This window comes from Pholcus phalangioides, unplaced genomic scaffold (assembly GCF_987345545.1).
Source record: "Pholcus phalangioides strain wild (caught in Gottingen) unplaced genomic scaffold, Ppha-v1.0 ptg000007l_1, whole genome shotgun sequence".
NCBI lineage: Eukaryota > Metazoa > Arthropoda > Arachnida > Araneae > Pholcidae > Pholcus > Pholcus phalangioides.
Genome location: NW_028301600.1, coordinates 49,445,845 through 49,466,283, shown reverse-complemented (window position 1 = coordinate 49,466,283; position 20,439 = coordinate 49,445,845). Strand labels below are relative to the sequence as shown.

General features: G+C 37.0%; 1 protein-coding gene across 3 annotated transcripts in view; it reads left to right on the top strand.

The window, feature by feature from the left end:
• Positions 1-20,439, top strand: part of Rgl (Ral guanine nucleotide dissociation stimulator-like) — a 153,517-nt gene that overhangs the window by 95,674 nt on the left and 37,404 nt on the right. For all 3 annotated transcript variants that reach the window (XM_089233416.1, XM_089233418.1, XM_089233417.1), the window contains 2 exons: positions 10,612-10,692; positions 18,285-18,414. In XM_089233416.1, the coding sequence (XP_089089542.1) occupies positions 10,612-10,692; positions 18,285-18,414 (211 nt within the window). The remainder of the gene's footprint in view (positions 1-10,611; positions 10,693-18,284; positions 18,415-20,439) is intronic.

Below are 20,439 nucleotides of genomic sequence, written 5' to 3'. Positions count from 1 at the left end.
CAAGAACTTCAATTGTTCATATCTTGACAATTTTTTTGTTTAACCTATTATACAGGCCTGTTATACTTATATCTCAGTTATTTTATATTTATTTTAAATTTCAGAAAAAATTTTTTAGGTTATGTTGAAAATATCTTGAAATGAGCATTTCTGAATTTTTGTCTCATCCTCACGTATTTAATCAGAGATATGATACCCTACAAATAGGATATTGGGTGGATGTGTAGTTGAACAGTTATAAATGGCAAAACTGTTTTGCTGTTCTCAGCTTAAAACTGCTTTTCCATTGTCATTTCTAGCTAATTTGAATCATTGGTTGCCAATTACCAGGTTGTAGGAAAGAAGTGAATGTTGCACACAAATGAGTTTTTAAAAGAACTTTGAAGTAAAACTTTATACAGATGGATATGAAAAAATAACATTTGTTGGCCATTTTGGAAAACATGGTACATATACGAAAATAAGAAAAACCTTTCCCCACTTTGTGGGCACCTGAACTAACATTCACCTTATTGATAAGTCCTCTGTAGAGCCATTTTAGTAATCTCTAAATGTTCTGCGGATCTTTCAAGTGATTTGGAAATGTGTCAGGGCTGCTGAAGTGTTTTAGAAATGTGTTGCAGGCCACTTAAGTGCTCTAGAAATATGTCGTGGGCTGCTTAAGTGCTCTGAAACTGTGCCGCACATCACTCAAGTGATCTGTAATTATGCCGCAGATCACTTAAGTAATCTGGGAATGTGCCACAGGTAACTTGAGTGATTTAGAACTGCACTGCAGGCTGCTTAAGTGCTTTTAAGTGTTCTGGAACTGTGCCGTGGGTCACTCAAGTGATCTATTAATGTGCCATGGGCCTACTTGATAGGGTTCACACATCCTTACAAACTCCTTAAAAAGTCCTAACTTTTTTCATTTCCCTCTGGAAGGGCCCTTATAACTCCTTACTTTTTGCAGCCATTCCTGAAAAAGTCCTTTTTTTTTTTTTCTCTGAAGGGATGATCTTTCTTAGAATAGGCATTCCCCATAGTGATGAATAACATTGCTTAGAAAAATAAGAGGAAGCTTCTCCCGAATATAAAGAGAGAGAAAAGAGAAAAAAGAGTTTTTTTTTTTTTTTGTAATAGGAAATGTGAAAGCGAGGATGGGATTGGAACATCCAATGATTTTGCATATATCTAGTACAATTTCAGCAAATTAATACGATTATATGCTTTTGCTTCTAAAAATATGGTTTTTTACGGAATCGCTAATATTCACCTGCCTATATCACAAACTGGTCAGTGTTAGAAATCGATGGTCCATTGAACAACATCACTCCGCGGAACCAGTAGCCGAAAATTCCCCCATGCCCAAAGGTGAGAAAAAGTTGAACACTGCTGGGAGTTTTACTGATGCAGCTTATGCTGCGATGTCTCGAGCCGCCTAAATTAGCAGTATACTGAGTGGCACCTCAATCCTTTAGCATCCGTTAGATGGATAAATATTTTTCTGAAATTTGCATGCCATCCTAACCCTTTATACTTTTATGAATTATACAGCATTTTATTTTTTCAATCCAGGCCGAATTTTCTAAATGAACTTGTGCCGAAAATTGAGTTTATAATTCACGAATTTTTGATAGATTTGATTTACAATAATAAACAATTATTTTCCGATATTTAAGTATCGTCAATTTTTTCATGTCTTAAATTTATAAAATTACTTTTTGGATTACTTTGGATTTTCGGAAATTTTCGACAAAAAATAATATTGCTCTTGATATAGTCTATTAATATTGATCATTCAGGTGACTAGAATGTCTAATTTTCAGTTATGAATATTAGTTGATTTTCACCCTTTAGCATCCATCTAATTTTGGAATTAGAATTTTTGTTTTCATGTGATCGGGGGACTGTGCCTGTAAGCAAAATCATATTTCATTTTAGATAAAACATTACGGCCATTTAGATAAATCGAGAAGATAAAAAAAATAAAATGGTAGAACAAAATATATACACAAGCAAACAATTTTTCATTTTATTTTTTATAATTAAACCATACCTTTGTTCTCATGCAGCAATGGCTTTTTCTAATTGTAATTATGTAACTTCCTAACCAATTTTTAGTATGGGATCCCCTCCCAACCCACCTCTTTTTTCCGTTAATTCGAAAACAGGCTTTGTTACGCTTTTTATGAATAGAGTAGAATTTTTTTTTCTTCAGAGGTTGGTAGGTCTGGTTGTGTGTGTGGTGGAGGGTCGTTAACAATCCAATCCTTTCCGAGGGGGCTGGATGAATCTCATTGTTTTTTTTGTTATATAACATTGTAAAATTTACAACAATGGAAGCCTGAGATAAATCCAGTCAGGTGACCCTGGAATTTATTTGTTGTGAAATTAATACAAGTGAAAAATTTTCATGACCCTCACAGGAGGGGGGAGTCTGACAGGCCTGCAGGTTGGGGCCCCTGATGGGGAAGTTGACAGGTTTCATTTTGGGCCCTGGATGAATCTCATTGTTTTTATAGCTTTAGCAGTAAAGTTTGCTATAAATCCATGTATGGAGCAAATAAAAAAAATCTGAATATTGGCTTTCCGCTCCTTGATTGGGGTTCCCTTTCATTTTAGTCGTTGGTAAAATGAATATAAATTAAAATTTTTTGTGGTCCTCACATGGGGCAGAGGGTACAACAGGGCTCCAGGCTGGGGACCCTAATGGAGTATTTGACTCAATTTGGAAGGGTGCTTGATGAATCTCATTGGTTTTTTGTTGCTTTAAGATTGTAAAATTCCTCAGTAAGATGGTGCTTTCACATGCCACTTTTCATATCACTCTGACGAAGTGGGACGAAATTAAACAAGATATGATGTGAAGAGAAAAAGGGTGTTGTCGCCGAAGGGTTTGCCCCCCCCCCCCCCAGTATAGCTATGTTCATAAACTTTTCCCAGATATTTAATTTTTAATAATTTTTTGACTAGTTCACAAATGCAGTTCATGTGAGGGTGTCATGACTTGTATAAGAAAAAACTAGATGAGTTTTCTTAAAAATACATTTTGTGGCTTTTAAAAAAAAATGTATATGAAAGGATTTGAATGAAAAATGAAGTAGTTATTTTTTAGCTTATGAGCATATTTTCTTAATCAGTTTACAGTGATTTTAACTTTTATTTTTTCAACATCTGTTATCTCTCTCTCGCAGAAGTGGCCACAGCTGAAGCAAGATAAAACAAAATTTATTGCAAACTCATTACATCACTTCCAATTTCTTTAAATCATTTTAATACTACTACGACAACTCTCACCCTCTTCTTTCTTACTACACTTCTAAATACCTAATCCTGATCATCGTGCTCTGTTACTGTTCAAATTTGTGTTCTCAAACAGTCGCTTGCTACTCGCACATACAGTCACGGCATATCTCTTCCTTTTCAGCAGGTGAAATTCCTACCCATCATACTTTTAATTCTGAAAGTTGAAATCTTGGAACCATTAAAATAGAAATTGAAAAAAAAAGACATGAAAATCAATTCACGTGCAGGGTTCTTCTGTTTTTAGTCTAGTGGTGCAAATTTTTTTTTTTTTGTGGAGAGGGGATTGGCCCCATGACTCCTTAAAAACTCTACTTTTCATTTTGAAAATTTTGTATGAACCTTGCTTACGGTATTCATTTCAAGATTTAACAGAAAAAAAAGTTGTTTCAACCTTATGTAAAACGTCCTACACTTGTTTGTTTTGCTTTTGGTTTCTATATCTAAGCAAAAAGTAAATGATGTATTGAGTTCTGTTGCTGAAAGATTTTTCTCTCAAATAAAGAACTGATCACCGGTTCCGCTGCTTCAGTGAAAAGTTTCCCAAACATTTTGTACTATATAGCCCTTCTTTTTCAAAAAAAATTTCTCTCTCATCGTTCCCAACTCAAGCCCACGCATAGGATCCTATACTAAACCCATAGCTTCTACTGACCCTCTGTACTATTGCATCACACCCTTCCCTAGGGGGCAATATTTTTCACATTGGAAAACACTGCTTTAGTGGCCATTCTTGGTTATTATACAACTTAATTTAATGAAAGGTCACCCAGTGGGGGACAGGAAATTGACCTTTTTATTTTTGATTTTTTTTTTGCACTATTTATAAATATGTTATGATTAGTGCTGTTTAGTACTGTTGCTCATAATACAATAAAAGTTCGTTATAACGACAGCTCACAACCACAAGAAGAAATTGTAACATACTTGTAACGTACGTAATTGTAATCGTTGTAACATACTTCTCATTATAAATGAATTTTCACTTTTTTAGTCTGTAAGGACATAAAATTATTGAAAATTGTTGCTTTATCTGCATTGGAACATCTTTGAGATCATTTCATTCTAATATTAACAAATGAACAGAACTCTAGTCATGAAATTGATTTTTTTATCTCAAAGCAGTTGATTCTCTTGCCCCGGAGTGAGGCAACTTCGACTGTCTTTCAGAGTGTTAATTCCATACCTTCCTGGGAACTGCAGTGATGTTTCTCTAGGGAGCATGACCGTAGTATGCCTTTCCGGGGCAGACCTCTCCTTGGAGCTCTTCTTGAAAATTTTTCTATTAAGCAAAACAAGTGTAAATATTTTGGATTCCCCCCATTCATCAGTGCCGTCTTAACACATGGATCCACTCGGGCCTCACAAGGATAGGGGCCTCAGAAAGATGAGAAGTACTTAAATTTTTCGAGAATTTCTAAGGTGGGGCCTCAGAAAAATCATTTATCCCGGGGCCTCAGATGCTCTTAAGACGGCCCTGGCAGTGCCCCAGCCTAGTTACGGCCCTGCTAGGGAGGCTAGAAAACTTCTTCGAAATTTCCTAATACAACCATCTGAGACTCATTCTCTCGTATATTACGGAAGACAGATTTACGATGCATGGATTCTAAATTTTTACAATTTTTAGAACTGAACTTTCGGGAAAAAAAAGGTAAGATGTCTCTCATTGATTTTTCCTCAATCTTATTACTCATTTAGTGCAGTACCGACATTAGAGATATTTTGTTTCATGAACAGAGATTTCATGCATAAAAACATTTAAGAGCACAAAGGTCTGAAAATTTAAGATGTAGGTACGTCGCTTGCAGCCCTGATAGTTCATTCTCTGATAAGAAAATGTGTTTGCCAACTATTAAATAAATCATATCTGAGGTGTAGACTAATTGCAACTAGTGTTGCTAATATTCGACAACCTATTCAAGGGCGTCTTTTTGAATTTCAAGTTTGAATATTCAAATATTGAGATTACAATCTTGAATATTATTTGTGGCAAGAAACTCTTGGTTTTAAACAAGTAATAACATCGGAGTGCTCATATATAATGAATCCCACTTAAAGCGTTTATCAAAAATTTGTCATAAGAACATTGTAGGTGGGAAAACTCTTTAAACGGGAAATTTCTAGTGTTAGTAAAAGTTAGAATTACGAAAATAAATCATACTCATCGAGAACTTACCAAGTGGGAACATTAAACAGAGAGAATATACTTTATTTTGTGAATCCTAGTACTTTATTTCTTTACTACTATTATTTACATTAGTTGAGCAGAAACAACAATAAAAGATTCAATAAATGATCAAACTTGTCGAATTGTAACATATCTTTGATAAAGATGATGAAACACTTTAAAAGTATGTCAGAAATGTATGTCTGTTCAATATGATTCGAACCACGATGAAGTGTAAGCAGGTGAACCACGTTTTATTATTATTAGTCATTTATAAATTTTGTCAAATTAATTAAAATGCAATTTTCTCTCAATATATCGTATTTGATTGTGATCTCAACCATTAACGTGTTCCTTAAATAATGAAATGAAAAAATAAGTGTAATAAAATGAGTTCTTCCTGAACAATTTTTTCCCCTTCAGCATTTATGTTCGTAAGTCTAAAAATTTACAAGTTGGGAGCGACTGCAAAAATTTTTTTGGAGGGACCACAAATCCCTAAGCCCGGCCCTGGATCATAGTCCAAATAAAAATATACATTCATTCTCTCTCTCCCTCATTAAAACATTGCACAACTCCGGTCTATCGCCATCGGTAATTTATTACAGATTGAGTTGTGCCATAAATCTTAGTATATCCCCCCGAATCCCCTGGTTCCCCCAGATCCCACGAATTCCGAAATCCCTGGGCGGGGTCATGAAAACAATTATACACAAAGAGAGAGAATGCAAGTAAAAATATATACAGTATATACATCTTTATTCCAGAATGGACAAATTCCAGGTGTCAGGTCGCCATGGCGACTAGAAAAATCTGTATTTGTGCCTAAAATTTTGTATATGTGATTGCTAAATCAGAATCTAGGGATGGCTCAAAATTTGCTGATTTTATAATTAACTGTCCTCCAACATGGGAAGGAGCAAGGCCTCAACTAGGGAGAGCAGGCAGGTCTGGTGCTCTGGACCAGAATGGGAGTCGAATTCACCCTATAACTGCTTCTTCTACATGCAAAGGGCTACAAAATTCTGGCTTGCCAAAGGTGACAAAGTATCTAGTTGCAGCACTGAGAAGGGGTCATCAGTTCCCAGAAAGGTCGAAAAAAGATTATTTAAGACACTTTTCTTGCAAAAAAGCTATGTTTGGCTCCTACAGAATTTGGCTGGCACCTAAATTTTTCTCTGATTTTTCAAGCTCTCTATTTATTTATATTTATGATACAGCGTATATTTCCCGCAAAATCAAATTACATTTCACTTATTTAAGATTTATTTTACTCTCATATATTGAGTCATATATCAGGTTTTAAATTAGAAAACTACTTTTTTTAGTTGATAAATTTCTTAATAAAACCCGATTTAAATATTGGCACTTTTCTAAGTACGCAAGCCAAATAGAGTTTAAATTTTTCTTTAATAAATTTCAAATATGATTAAAAAAAATAAAACCTGTGGTAAATTTTATTAATTTATTGATATGTCTAACAGAAAAAAAATATTTTACTATGCTTTATTGACTCTTAAGTATTAGAGGGCTCCAAAATACTGTATCTAGATTGTTTTTGAAGATTTTGAATAAATTATCATTGAAAAAAATGTGTAAAATGCAAAATGCATTTTAATGGTTTTTTTTCAGGGAAAAACAAGGAGTACTCCAAGGGGCTCCAAACAAAGCTATTCTTATTTTGCAGAATCACAAAACCCCTTGAATTTTTTGTCAAGCGTTTCGAAGAATTTCGGATGCTGATTTTTTTCTTTTCTCTTCCCGCCTTCTTTCTCCCAAAATTTTCCGCCCTCGGTACAGTGCCGTTTTAACACATGGGCCCCACCCGGGCACCTCAAGAGAAGAGGGGCCTCAGAAAAATGGGAAGTAGTTGAATTTTTCGAGAATTTCCCATGTAGGGCCTCAGAAAAATTACTTGGCCCGGGGGCCCATGATGTTCTTAAGATGGCCCTACCTCGGTATGCCCACCAAGGGTGGAATTGACATTGCTCCAGCCCTGGGGATCATGGCCTTAGTGACCCTTCCCCAGTGCATACTTTTTCCATGGGAGGAGGACTCCCTTGAAAGGGTTATGCTAAAAAAAAGGAGGGGTTCGTCCCCCCTTCTCTTCCCATTTTGCAGAATAAGAAACTCAAAGATTTTAAGAAATGTGCAAATTTTGAAATAAACACAATTTTGAATAACATAAGAAATACTACATACTTTTTAGAAATTTCCCAATTTAATTTACAATGGAAGAATGGATACATAGAAAAAATTACAGTAATTTCCAATAATTAAGTTGCATCCTGAAAAATTGCCACTTTTTACACATCACAGCTTCGTATAAAGGCAGAAACACACTGTACTGACATGATGTGATTATTCGGAGTCTAGGTGGGGAAAACGTATCCATGTGATTTTTTTAGGGCTGTTTGAGCTGGCTCTCCAAAATTATTAGGGTGGCTCAATCCCATTCGCCCAATACAAGTTTACGCCTATGACAGGTTCATAGACATACGCAGAATTTTCTCGAGGTGTAGGTTTTCAGATTTTTTTCCTTCTGAGGGGGTTTACGTTTTTCCTGCAAAATAACACTATAATCTTGGCTCAAGGGGGGAGGGGTTAGAACCCCAAAACCCCCCTTTGCGTATGCCAATGAACAGGTTTCAAGCACTTTCCTATGAAAAATCTGGGTCCTCGCAAAAGATCTCAGTCCAAAAGCCTGGTTTAACGATGTGTAACTCTGAGATAGGATCATTTTAGTCATGGAGGGAAGAATATGTAATTTTTTCACCCTCTCCACTGAAAAAATCGATCAAACTTGTATTTTTCGTTCTCCCCCAAAATTAGCAGCCCCTCTCAAGATTTCCTCCTGTGAAAACTGCCTTCTTCCCTATTTCCGGACCTGGCTACCTAAGTGCTGGGGTACTGGAAACAGGGCTGCAACTGGGGAAGGGGTCAAGTGTCCAGGGTGCCAGATCAGAGGGGAGGGCGCAAATTTCATTCTTTAACCTCCCTTCAACATTACTGGAAATATTTAAAATTTCTAAGAGTGCTGTGAACGTAAATAGTTTGGGAATCCCCTTATTTGTAAGGAGGAAATTTCATATTCTTATTATTAGAATGAAAATGGTACCCGACGCACAGGCTTTTAAATTTTCCATTCATTCCTTATTTTCTTTTTTTTAATGTTAATTTTATTTTACTATTATTTATTTGATTCGAAAGCCCCCATTCACATGCACAATAAAACATCCCGGGAAGTTCCCGGTAACAGGGATTTTCGTTACAAACCATTCACATGACGTTTAGTTTATGCTGATAATCCCCCTCTTCTTTCCGGAAGTCGTCACTGGTTACGTGGGTTGAATGGAAGTGATTGATTCAAGATGTCTGACGAAGGAGCTTAAAGTAGTTTTCGCAGTGCAAAGGATTATGGGAGAGAAGGTCGGTGTCGACCACCAATTTGCCCCAAGAAAGATGGGCTTTTTTTTATGAGCTTCTCTCCCACCTTTTTCTTCCCTACGAGGGAAAAAAAGTTGCCATGCTGGTAATTATCACCAAAGCGACCCCCAATCTTGCACATGTGAACGGGACTATAGATGCTGGAACCTAGGAGTGGAGGATATTTGAGCCCCACCCTCAATAAATTTTGTAAGGTGGCTGAGCCTCCCCCAATAATTATTGAAAAAACAATGCATGCATCCTCTGTTTCCTGCGTATGCACTTGAGTCCTATATATACGGGACGGCCAGCAACTTTCAGCGTTCTCCCCCACCCAATGTTAATTTCTTCATGTTGGCGTCTCTCTTATGAAAGCTCGAAAAATATTACGGGCCTTCAAACTTGTTAATAAGTTTATTCGTTGTTCACTTTACCTCCTCCCATGTTTTTTCTGTTGTCTCATGTCCCTTCCCCAAGGGTCACACTCACACACTCAACAAAAGAGATGCTCTTGAGTTTACCGATAGTACAAGCAGGAAAAAGCATTCCCCCACCCCTCCAAGATATCTCCAGAGACGCCTTCAGGCAACAACAATTGGCAGCACTCTGGGAGGATGCAATTTTGGATGGATGTTGGGGTAATTGTGACATAAGACTACTATTGTCACAGAACAAGATTGTCAAAGTGAATTGAGATTCTAAAGAAAAGTAAAAAAAAAAAAATTTCGAGCAGATGATTTCTACTATTTAGAAAAACGTTTTGTTAAAAAGTTTTTTCTGAACCAAGTGTGAGAAACAAATCCACCCGAATTTTTTTTTCGGGGGGAGCGGGAGGGCTTGGGCCCATGGGCCGTATACAAGCAGTGGCGGATTAAAGTCTGTCGAGGCCCTGGGTGCAAAAGAAAATATTGGGCACCTTAAATTAGAAAATAATGTGAAGTTTGCATTTTTCTGGGCCCTTTAGAAGTCGGGGCCCCAGGCGAGTACCCGGTGTGCCTGCCGTTAAATTTGCCTCTGGAAACAAGTTTACGCCTATGCATGTTTTTGCAATAGTTTTTATTATACAACTTGTATTCAGATAGTTTTGGAACTAGTGGGTAGCAGGGTGGTCTGGTGCCTCTGGTGGACAAAAGAGGGTGCTGAATTCACTCTTTAACTGTTTCTTCACTACTGTTGATTGCACAAGTGTGCCAAAATGCATGCTTGCCCCATATGACAAAGTATATAGTCACAACCCTGTATAATGCCCATGTAATAAATGTTCAAATGTTGTTAAGTCAAAATGTGCATGCAAACCTCCTTTCAATACCAATACTTGAAAGAAAAAATTATGAGTGAGAGGAATATTTTATTTTTCATGTAACTTGATCGTAAAAGTTTAATTACAATATTTTGAAACATGTTGGTGAAAAAAATAGTTTTCCTTTTTTTTTTTCCAGATTTTTATAGTTTTTATTGTTATGAAACGATAAAAGTTTTCTAATATTTATCAATAATTTCTAGATTAAATAGTTGATAAGGTTTTTGCAGCCATAATTGGATGAAAATTGTCTGTTCAGGTTCAAAAACCGTCATCTGTTTGAGTTAGTTCTCAACGTTTCCCCCACTTGAAGATGCCAACCACTAGTGTTGGGGAAACGTTGAGAACTAATTTAAACAGATGACTGTCTTCAACCCAAACAGACAATTTTCATCAATTTCTAGATGTATTCACCTATATTGATTTTTTTCAGTTATCAGCTGTCCTGTCTTATTGAACCAGAGGATATTACAAATTTACCTTTTTCAGACAAAAGATCATCAAAACCTAAAAGGTTAAATTTATTTATTTCAAATCTATGCATTTGTATTTGTGACAACTGATTCACCAAATTCAGCGCATTCATAATTAAAAGACCCTATTTTAAAGTAGCCTACAGGCAAAACCAGTCATCAGAAAATTGTGAAATTTTGTAGAAGACTTCATGAATTGATGGGAATTTGTTTCATGATGGGAAAAATTAGTTGCACATGTCGCCACCAGAGGGCATTTTATTAAGAAATGACAAATTTATAGTCAAATGTTCAAAATTTGTAAAAGTGTTTCAAAATTTCAACAATTGTTAAATACTTTTACAGTTGTTACTGCAACAAAACATGATGGCCATCATTTTCAGATATCATGTGAAATTGCAAGATGGCATGTTCCACAACTGACCGAAGTGTGTGCTGGGAAATGTTCAGCTGTAACGTACCGATGGGCCCCCGGCGTAAAAGTCTGAAGTCGCCGTCACATAAAAACATGTATGCTCACTTTTTGTTGCTATTCATCGGCAGCTGTGATCGTATGGCGATGATCAAGGCCGATCGTGATGATGTCCGCCTGCGATCGCAGGCAAATGAGGTGACCTTGGAGCCGATTGGCTTGGTTAGACACGTGCGGTCGGAAGTTTTTCCTTTAAATACCGGCCGTACGTTGCAACAGCTCTCACTTCCGCTCTTCCTTTGTTTTGTTCATTCAAACTAAAACCCTCTAGTTGGACGGTTCTCCGTCTTGCTACCACATCATTTGGCCTTAGGCTGGGAAAATGATCCAATAGTTACTCAACATGAAATAGTTTAAAGTGTCTGAATTTGTTTTCCGGCTGTTCCGGAACCGAAAAATTATTTTATCTTCATAGTTTGAAAAAACCTCATTGCTGGTGTTGGACGGAAAATAACATAGCAGCTGGCCTCGTCTAAAGGTACATGCAGTAACGTAACATCGAGCTGGTCCGGCCCTCAACTGAGAGGCACCCTCGAACTGATCGACATGATCCGGTCTCCAACCGAGAGATCTCCGCTGGTACTGACCAGACTACACTGCACCGAAGTGACTGTCGACCTCGGCTTCCCGACCGGCAAATAAGAGACTGATTATTGACTGACCATAAACTGGTGAGAGGGTTCCTTTCTTAATATTGAATAGAGGGTTTTATGTAGAATAATCTTGTGTAAAAATTGTGTAACTAATGCCCAAACTTAATAAATATTTTCATGCGAAAGTTTAGTTGTGATAATTTTCCACTTGTCGTTTGCTACTACAATTACTGGATATTTCGAACCGGGCAAGCAACTCCCATAAGGGACGTTCCACAGCACGTGGCGTGAAATGCTGCCTTTAAAGTCAGGTAAAGTTCTTGGATTGCGACGACTTACCAGACATTTCAAATGCCAAAAATCGCATGGATCAAAAGGCCTGGGGATCAGGGAGACCATAGATTAGGGAAGTGCCGACTGATGACATGTTCTTCTGTAAAATGTGTTTTAAGAACATTCTTAACATTCTACACACTGCAATGCCTTGCATAAAGATTGTGTCTGCAAGGCAGTGACGTGCTTGCAGAGCCGGAACAATTTCTTTCTGTAACAGCAGTGCATATCACTTCCCGATGATCGAACATGCCACTGTACCTGTAGAACGTAACTCCTTATAGAAGTAGGAACTGAGAATAAATGATGCAGTAAATCCACACTATACCTTTACTTTTGGTGAATGCAACGGAACCTCTAGGATAGTGTGCAGATTTTCTGGTTTCCAAATTCGGCAGTTGTGAGTATTGACTGCACCATCCAAGTGAAAATGTGATTTCTGTCCAGAGACTATTCCAAGGCCATTCTGAATCTACCTCAAAATGAGCTAGAAACTGCAGTGAGAGCTGGAGTTGAGCATCATAATCATGTGGAATCAACCGCTGCACAAGTGAAAGTTTGTACGGATAATATTGGAGGATATTTTCCGCATGATCTTATGGACAGTTGAATGTGTCCTATCCAACGCCTGTGCTACATGCTTGTCACTAGTGCTACCTTGAGAATTTCAAGCTCTGGTCTCTTCCACCTGAAGCAAAACCTCCTGTGCTGCATCTATAGAAACGGGTTTCTTCCTCTTCCAGGACGAACAGCCAACGAGCCTGTGGTTTCAAATTTTGTTATCATACTCTAAAGGTTTTAACATTCATTGGACCTTTTCGAATCCTCTTCCAAGTCCAATATTTCCATAGAGCAGTTATTGCGGAATTGCTTTTTTGGTAAACAGTTTGAACAAAAAAGCGCTAAACTTATCGTCATTGTGAGCAGCAAACATATTAAGAAACAAGATCACATTAAAAACAAGATCTCCATAAATGTTTCTAGGTTTTATAACAGCTGCTGTGTGACATCACATAAATTTACATGTTTATTACAGGTATTAAAAGTGAAACGCCCTCTAGTGGCGGCATGTGCAACTAATCCCCCCGAAGCGAATTCCCATCACTTCATGAAGTCCTCCACAAAATTTCGCAATTTTCTGATGACTGGTTTTGCCTGTAGGCTATTATAAAATAGGGTCTTTTAATTATGAATGCCCTGTACATGAGTGTTTTATCCAGATTTTTAATCTAGGAACTTGTTTGAAAGAAGGAGAAAACACGCACAAAAATATATTTCATTTACAGTGTTTCTTTACTTAACTGCCTGAGCTTTTGTTTCCAAAAAAAAAATCTTGAAAGCTTGCTCTAATGCTCTGCATGAAAGCAATTGGCTATGAATATTATTGTTCAATTATATACTGATTAAATTGCATTTCGACTAAAGAATTGGTTCTGAGCATTAAACAACCTATTTGTAGAATAAAAGAAAACAGTAATTTCATGAATGTTTAGTTTCATCCTGGAAAGGTGCAGGGCTAATATTGAGCAATTTTTTTCTAATGTTTTTGAATTGTGGAAGTTATGCCAAGAAATATGGTATACTCGGCAATGCTAAAATTAATATCAATGTTTCCAGTACATAATGTCTAATTAATCAAGTATTCAAAATTATATGGGAAACACATGACTCATCATTGCACACATAAATATATATTAATAATAAATCAGTAATGTACCATAATTTTTTTTTAGCTCCTACAGCTAATTCGAAGCTGTTGCCTGAAACCCTTTTGCCTTTAATAACTATTGTCCGGTCATCTAATTAATGAATTTTTATGGACAAATATTTCAGTATGTCAATGTTTAAATGGTAATTACATAAAATTGACAAAAAAAGCATAAGTTAAACATGTAAATTTGTTTTTCATTCAAATTCTATTATTTTCCTGAAGGTAGAATTGTTATTAGAGGAAAATTATATGTGCAGCTTATATGGAGGTGAAGCATGTAAAAAATTGCTTTATTTCTGTGAGAATGTTTTGTTATTTCTTTTGGATAGGATACAGTTTATTCATCCCAGCAGTTTCATTCACTGAAAATTACAGTAGTTAAAAAAAGAACATTAATTTTAGCAAAAAATAAGCTTCTTGAATAAACTGATCATCAAAAAGAAATGAAAGTATTAATTGAGAATTATAATTACATTTGACATCACCCACAAAAAAAGTTTTTCCAGCAGTAAGTTTCAAGTAGTTCATCATTTTTGAATGTAAATATCTCATTTCATAAGCCAATTTTTAAAATATTACTTGTCATCCAAGAGTATTTACAAGAGATGTATGAAATGTCATATATATATAGTTTTTACATTTTTCAAACACCTACACATTTTCTTTCACTATAAGAAGAAGCTGAAAAACTCTTTTATTCTCTCGTATACAGATAAAAGCAATATTATGTCATCTTTGTTTTTATTTATTCCATGATTTTTTTCTCCAGTAACAAACCCATTTTAACACTTCTAATGCCAAAAAAATTCAGCGGTGATTGTAAAAGTGTATTTTCTTTCTTTCTAGGCACAGCACTATTGTGATTTTATATTGCAACCCTGTCAAGGACAAGATTTAACCTAACACATACTTTCATCTTGTTCTTGATTTTTTTTGTCTTTCATCTTCATGTAGATAGGTGCCTGTGTTCCTAACATTTTATAAAGGATGTCCTGTAAGTCCTAACTTGACCTTTATCCCATTAACCGTTTGTCGTAGAGGTATGGTTTTATTTAAAAAATGCTCAAAATGTGTTCAAGAATGACCCTGTACCAGTTTTGAGAGTGAAAATACTGTGTGTCACAAAATGAAAATCTAAATGTTTGTACGGCTCTCCTGTCTTCTGACTTCCAGTCAAAAAGTTGTTGTCCTGTCTCTTCTGAGCCCAATAAAAGAAAAAAATTCCACGTTTCTAAGTGTAATATTCACAGATATTTGCATTTGAAAAAAAATCAAAGATAAAAGGGCAAAGAGCAGCATAAACTAATAGGCAAGCTTGTTATGCTGTTTCTTCCCCTTTTTCTCTGATTTTTTTACAAATTCAAATATCACATTGAATTTTTTTGTAAGCTTCAGGAGAGACAGGGCAATAACTTTCTAATTAGAAGCTAAAAAACAGGGGACCACGTAAACATTAAGATTTTTTTTATGGCACACTGTATTTTCACACTAGAAACTGGTGCATGCAATTTGTACTGTGTGTTTAATTGGGTGTTGATTAAGTGCTCACAAGCAGGAAATCAGGTATGGGTATCAAGCACAATAGGTATTGCAGGAAGCACTGTGGTGTGCTTGCAAGCAGCAAGTTGAACATGTCTGTGGTACAAGGTGATTTCTGAACACATTTTGAACATTTTTCAAATTGAAATTATATCTCATCGACGAACGGCTGATGAAATAAAAGCAGAATTAGAACTTACAGGACACCCTGTATATGTTATATGCATATACCATACATTATACTTTGTACTGTATATGTATGTAAGATAAGATATATATAATTCCTAAAGAAAAATACTCTATACTGTCTGTACAGAGATGTCAAATACCTGGAATTTCGGAAGAGGACACATAAAAATTTCGTTCACGTGTCTCCCGGGACGTGCTCTTTCCTAGTTCCAAGAAAGAAAAGTAGAGAGGAAAAAACCTCCCCAACTTTTTCCCTTCTTTCTACCATTCATCATGATCTCGTGACCTTGAAAAAGATGTTTACAGCTTTGAAGTACAAGTGAAGCATTTTACTGTACTACACTGCTGGCCACCCAAATTGCAACACCAAGAAATACAAGAGATATCGCAACAATATTTATTTTGTAGATAACATGTTGACCAAGCATCAAATGATTAAATTTATAGACTTCTGTGAAGTGTGGTTCCTGCCAAAATCAGTAGCCGGAGTAGCCGCCATTATTGGAGATCACCGCTGCCACACGCCTCGGCATTGATTCAAAGAGACTTTGGATGTGTTCTTGGGGTACAGCAGACCAAGCAGCTTCCACGCGTTGCCAAAGTTGATCTGGTGTGGCAGCTGGGGATGTGATCTGGGTCAATCGTTGAGCAACCATGGACCACATGTTTTCTATCGGCGAAAGATCCGGAGAGCGAGCTGGCCAGGGAAGCAATTCAATCTGGCGATTGACGAAGAACCTTTGGACAATGCGTGCCACGTGTGGTCGCGCATTATCCTGTTGAAATATGGCTGTGGGCAAGCCCTGAAGGTAAGGAAGGACAACTGGCTCCAACACCTCGGAGATGTAGCGCTGGCTTTTTAAAGTACCGGCAATGCGTACTAGAGGAGTGCGAGAGTGATATCCAATACCGCCCCATACCATAATACCTGGTGCAGGACCAGTGTGGCGGTGCATAACGCAGCTGTTCAGCATCCTCTCTCCACGGTGTCTCCAGACTCGAATCCGACCATCGTGGTGTTGCAGACAGAAGCGTGACTCGTCAGTAAAGACAATTTCATTCCATTGTGCCATCCACATCCTTCTTTCATCGCACCATTGACGGCGGAGACGTCTGTGGTTCTGCGTCAAGGGTAGACGAAGCAATGGACGTCTTGCGGACAGACCACTCTGCTGTAAACGGCGTTGAATGGTACGCGCAGACACTGAATGATGCGGTACAGACTGAATGTGCTGTGCTATGGTTCGTGATGTGGCTGAGCGATCCGTCACTGCCATACGCACAATACGCCTGTCATCACGCGAAGTGGTGCACTGAGGTGGATGTGATCGAACACGTCGGTCCGTCGTACCCTCCTGCATCCAACGATCACATATCCGCATTACAGTTGTTTGGTTTCGTCCAACACGACTACCGATTTCCCTGAAAGATAATCCACAATCTCGGTAGGCCACTATCCTTCCTCTGTCGAACTCGGATACTTGATCAAAAGATGATCGCTGTTTTCTACGAGGCATAATTGATCGTTTTTTTGAAAAAACCACAAGAAAAACACAATTGCCGTACTTCAAATCGTCGAAATCTCCAAGCCTTAAATAGCGCTTTGAAGTGGCGCCACAGGCGCGCGTGATGTGCGTCTGCGCTGAAATTCTAATCATTTGCATATCTCACCTCCGCTAATGCATGTTGTAAATTTCATATTATTTGCATGCTTCCTTCAGGGTGTTGCATTTACGGTGGCCAGCAGTGTATATCGATATACACACAGCAAGGCCGTAGTGAGGGGGGACTTTGGGGTCTGGTCCCCCCCTTTTAGTGAGTCTTTATGCCAGGAAATAAAACTACTGACTGAATTTCATATTTGTAACTTTAGCTTGGTGTGATTTCTTTATATAACCTTTGAACCCCCATAGGGGTCGAATTTCGAAAAACCTCTTCTTAGTGAGTCATTACGTCATGAAATAAAATTGCTGACCAAATTTTATATTTATAGATTCAGCAGTTTTGGCTTGGAAATGGTGAATCAGTTAGTCAGGACATGTCATATTATATGTAACATTGCTTACTATGTTCCAACTTCAAGGGATTTGAGGGTCACCTAGCTATTGAGCTAAAATTTTGCACAGATTGTTTTTTTGATGAGAGGAACAAGATAGGGGTTGGACCCGAACTTTTAAAAAAGTTGAAAAATAAGTCTACGCTAATGCATATTGTTTGCAAAAGTATTGTTGATCAATGCTCATATGAAATGAAAATATGATTATAGTTTTTCCCTCATTTGGGACATGTTTCTAAATAAAATTTTAATTACAGTAGACTCTCTATAATTCAGCCCATCCAGTAATCAGCATTTTTAGAAAGGTTTTCTTTGAGCATGTAAGAGAAGAATGTCACTGCATGTGTGTGCGAAGAAGTTTATATTATTTAAATGGGCTTTTTCCCATTAACTTTCCATTAACAATTATCCAGCGATTTCGATAATCTGACATACTCTGGTCTGATATATGCCAGATTAGTGAGAGTCTACTGTACTTAAAAAAATATGTATATCCAATTGTACATGTAAACATCTTTGTTTTTATTTAACCTATATTTTCAGCTTTAATTTTTTAAAAATGGTTTTTTAATTTTTTGATTCATTTCGTTTTGGTAATTTTTTACTGTTCTTATTAAAAAAGGGAAGAATTCATTTTATTTTCTTTACAATAGGTAAAATAATGGCAAGTAATGACTTTCTTCTTATCAATGAACCATGCTTCTTAACATCAGATCTAATAGTTCACTAATTATTTTTAGTCCTTGGACTTTATGGAAATGGAGCAAAAGTGTTTCTGCATTTCCTAAATCTGCATCATCTCTACTCCAAGATTTATATCTGCATTACAATGGAGATGACATGGTTGAAGAGAATTCTAAAAATGAACTAGTGAGTACTTTTTCTTATATAATATGGTGTTGGACAAAACTTGGTCTTAAAAAAATTTCATGCTTTATTTAAGAGCTAGAATTTTCCCTCCCTTTTTGTACTGTATATAGCTGAAATATGTCATGACATGAACAAATACTAAAAGAACTAGATCACTATTTCCATGACAATGAAAATTCCCTAACTAGTGTATTGATGTGCTGTGTCTTTGAGATACAACTGATTCTCACCAAGCTCATTGGAAAAAGTTTCATGTACGTAACATACCATGTTATGCTATTCATTAAACAAATATTATGCAATAATATGAAAATGCATGTAATTTAAAGAATTATATTAATTAAAGAAAAACTCTTTTTGAAATAGTTTTTTTATTTATATGGAGGAAAAAAAAAAGTGTTAAATAACATTTTTTAGATGATTTCTAGAAATGAAAAAAAAATTAACTCGTGTTTACTCAGTATTCATGTTTCAATACCAGAATAGCAAAAAGAAAAAAAAATTACCACAAATGCAAAATAGTTTCACTCATTTTCTTGCTGAAATTTCTGCCTCTTACCCATCTGCAGTGCCGTAGAAAGGGGGTGCGGCCCGCACCGGGTACCAGCTCTGAGGGGTGACAAAAATTGCCAGTTTTGTATTAATGTGCCTTTTTTGTTACATAAAATAACATGTCAAATAATTTACATGGGCCTTTACAACTGCTAATTGCAGCAAATTCCTGGTGAACAATGTGATGCTATAATAATTTAGTATTATTGTGTGGTGCGTAGGGGGGAGTTGTTCTGCCTCGTTTCTTTTGAACTGTGTTTGTGCTCAAGTAAACAAACAGCTGGTCCTGGTGACCCATCATCTCAGCGTTCCCACAAATATCATTCGCCCCAAGTCGTTCTGTTCAACAAGATCATATTTTTAACCCGAACATCATAATAATATTCAAAAAATCGTCAACGAATAAGGCAAATACCAAGAAATAATAAAAAATTCCTAATGCATTTCGACACGCTATGGGTGTCATCTTCAGAGGATAAGAATATTACGCTGACAGAGTTTCCCACTTGATTGATTTCCAAATCTTCAATCTCGGTTGCTCAGCGGAAGGAAAAACTATATGCCTGTCCAAGTCAAATGTTGTGGCAAGAATGAAGAGAAGCGCCTGCGTGTAAGTAAACTCGATCAGCGTGATATTTTTATCCTCTGAAGATGACGCCCATAGCCAGGGGTGGCTCAAGCGAGGGTGCAAGGGGTGCGACACACCCGGGCGGCAGGTTGTAAGGGGCGGTAGCGCAGATTTTAGTTAAGACCCCAAAATTTAACACAGTAAAAATTTACATGGCATCACGCTTTTGAGTCATACCTAGACAACGAAAATGTTGAGAAAATAGGGTCTGTAATACCAGAAACAAGACTGTAAGCAATCGAAGCAGCTCGAGATAAAATCTACCCATGCGCGTCAGGGCCCTCAGGCTGGAATCTTTTGTTTAACCCAAGACAGGTTTTCCATGGGGGGGGAGCCTTTCTGCAGTTAATTTATAGTGCGAAAAAAAAAAATTATAAGGATTTAGTCCCGGGCTCCCAAGCTGGAGCCCTGTCAGCCCTACCATTGGGGGGAGGGTCATGCTCCTCCCTCACGACTTATCAAAACAATTCCTACATTGTTTCATCTTGGATTTTGTGCCCCTCCAAAGCAGACAGAAAATTATTTTGATTATGTTGGTTTTCATGTTTTTGCTCGATCAAATTCCATATTGAGTGGATATGCAAATGTAAGTACCGCGTCGGATGATGTAGTGAGATTGTATAAAAACGATTATGTGAACTCCGATCAGATGGTGGTGATGAAGACGGAGACCGATACGGGTATGTCGATTGATAAGGTTTTTGAGCTTAAGGATTTGAAATAAATAGATGTGTTAGTATGAAAAAATTCGTGTCTTTATTTGAATTGAATTTTTTTTTTAACAAGGTTATGGGCCAGAGTACCCAAATCCTAAAAGCTCTAGTTTAATCGTAAATGTTATAGCT